The 435-nt window shown below is 60.0% G+C and overlaps 1 protein-coding gene across 1 annotated transcript; it reads left to right on the top strand.

Moving 5' to 3' along the window:
- Nucleotides 1-3: 3 nt before the first annotated feature.
- LOC121940710 (histone H2A-IV-like) lies at nucleotides 4-405 on the top strand (the record flags this gene model as incomplete). The annotated part of the gene is made up of 1 exon (XM_042483416.1): nucleotides 4-405. A coding segment is annotated over one exon (318 nt), but the record flags the coding sequence as incomplete, so codon positions are not given.
- Between the last annotated feature and the right edge of the window lie 30 nt (nucleotides 406-435).

The following is a 435-nucleotide window of genomic DNA, read 5'->3' as shown; positions in this document are numbered from 1 at the left end:
GCCGGGCTGCAGTTCCCGGTGGGCCGCGTCCACAGGCTGCTGCGGAGGGGTAACTACGCTCAGCGGGTCGGCGCCGGGGCTCCGGTGTACTTGGCGGCGGTGCTGGAGTACCTGACCGCCGAGATCCTGGAGCTGGCCGGGAACGCAGCTCGCGACAACAAGAAGACCCGGATCATCCCCCGACACCTGCAGTTGGCGGTCCGCAACGACGAGGAGCTCAATAAGCTGCTGGGCAAAGTGACCATCGCTCAGGGCGGCGTGCTGCCCAACATCCAGGCCGTCTTGCTGCCCAAGAAGACCGACAAGGGCCCCAAGAAGTAGACCAGTACCGGGAACCCCGGCGTCAAACAACGGCTCTTTTAAGAGCCACACACTTCGATCTAAAGACCAACCCTTATTATTATTTAAAGCACTTACATGTTTGTAATGTGAGTT

This window comes from Plectropomus leopardus, unplaced genomic scaffold (genome assembly GCF_008729295.1).
Source record: "Plectropomus leopardus isolate mb unplaced genomic scaffold, YSFRI_Pleo_2.0 unplaced_scaffold92870, whole genome shotgun sequence".
NCBI classification, from domain to species: domain Eukaryota; kingdom Metazoa; phylum Chordata; class Actinopteri; order Perciformes; family Serranidae; genus Plectropomus; species Plectropomus leopardus.
Note: the sequence above shows the minus strand (reverse complement) of the source record. Positions and strands in the feature narration are given on the sequence as shown.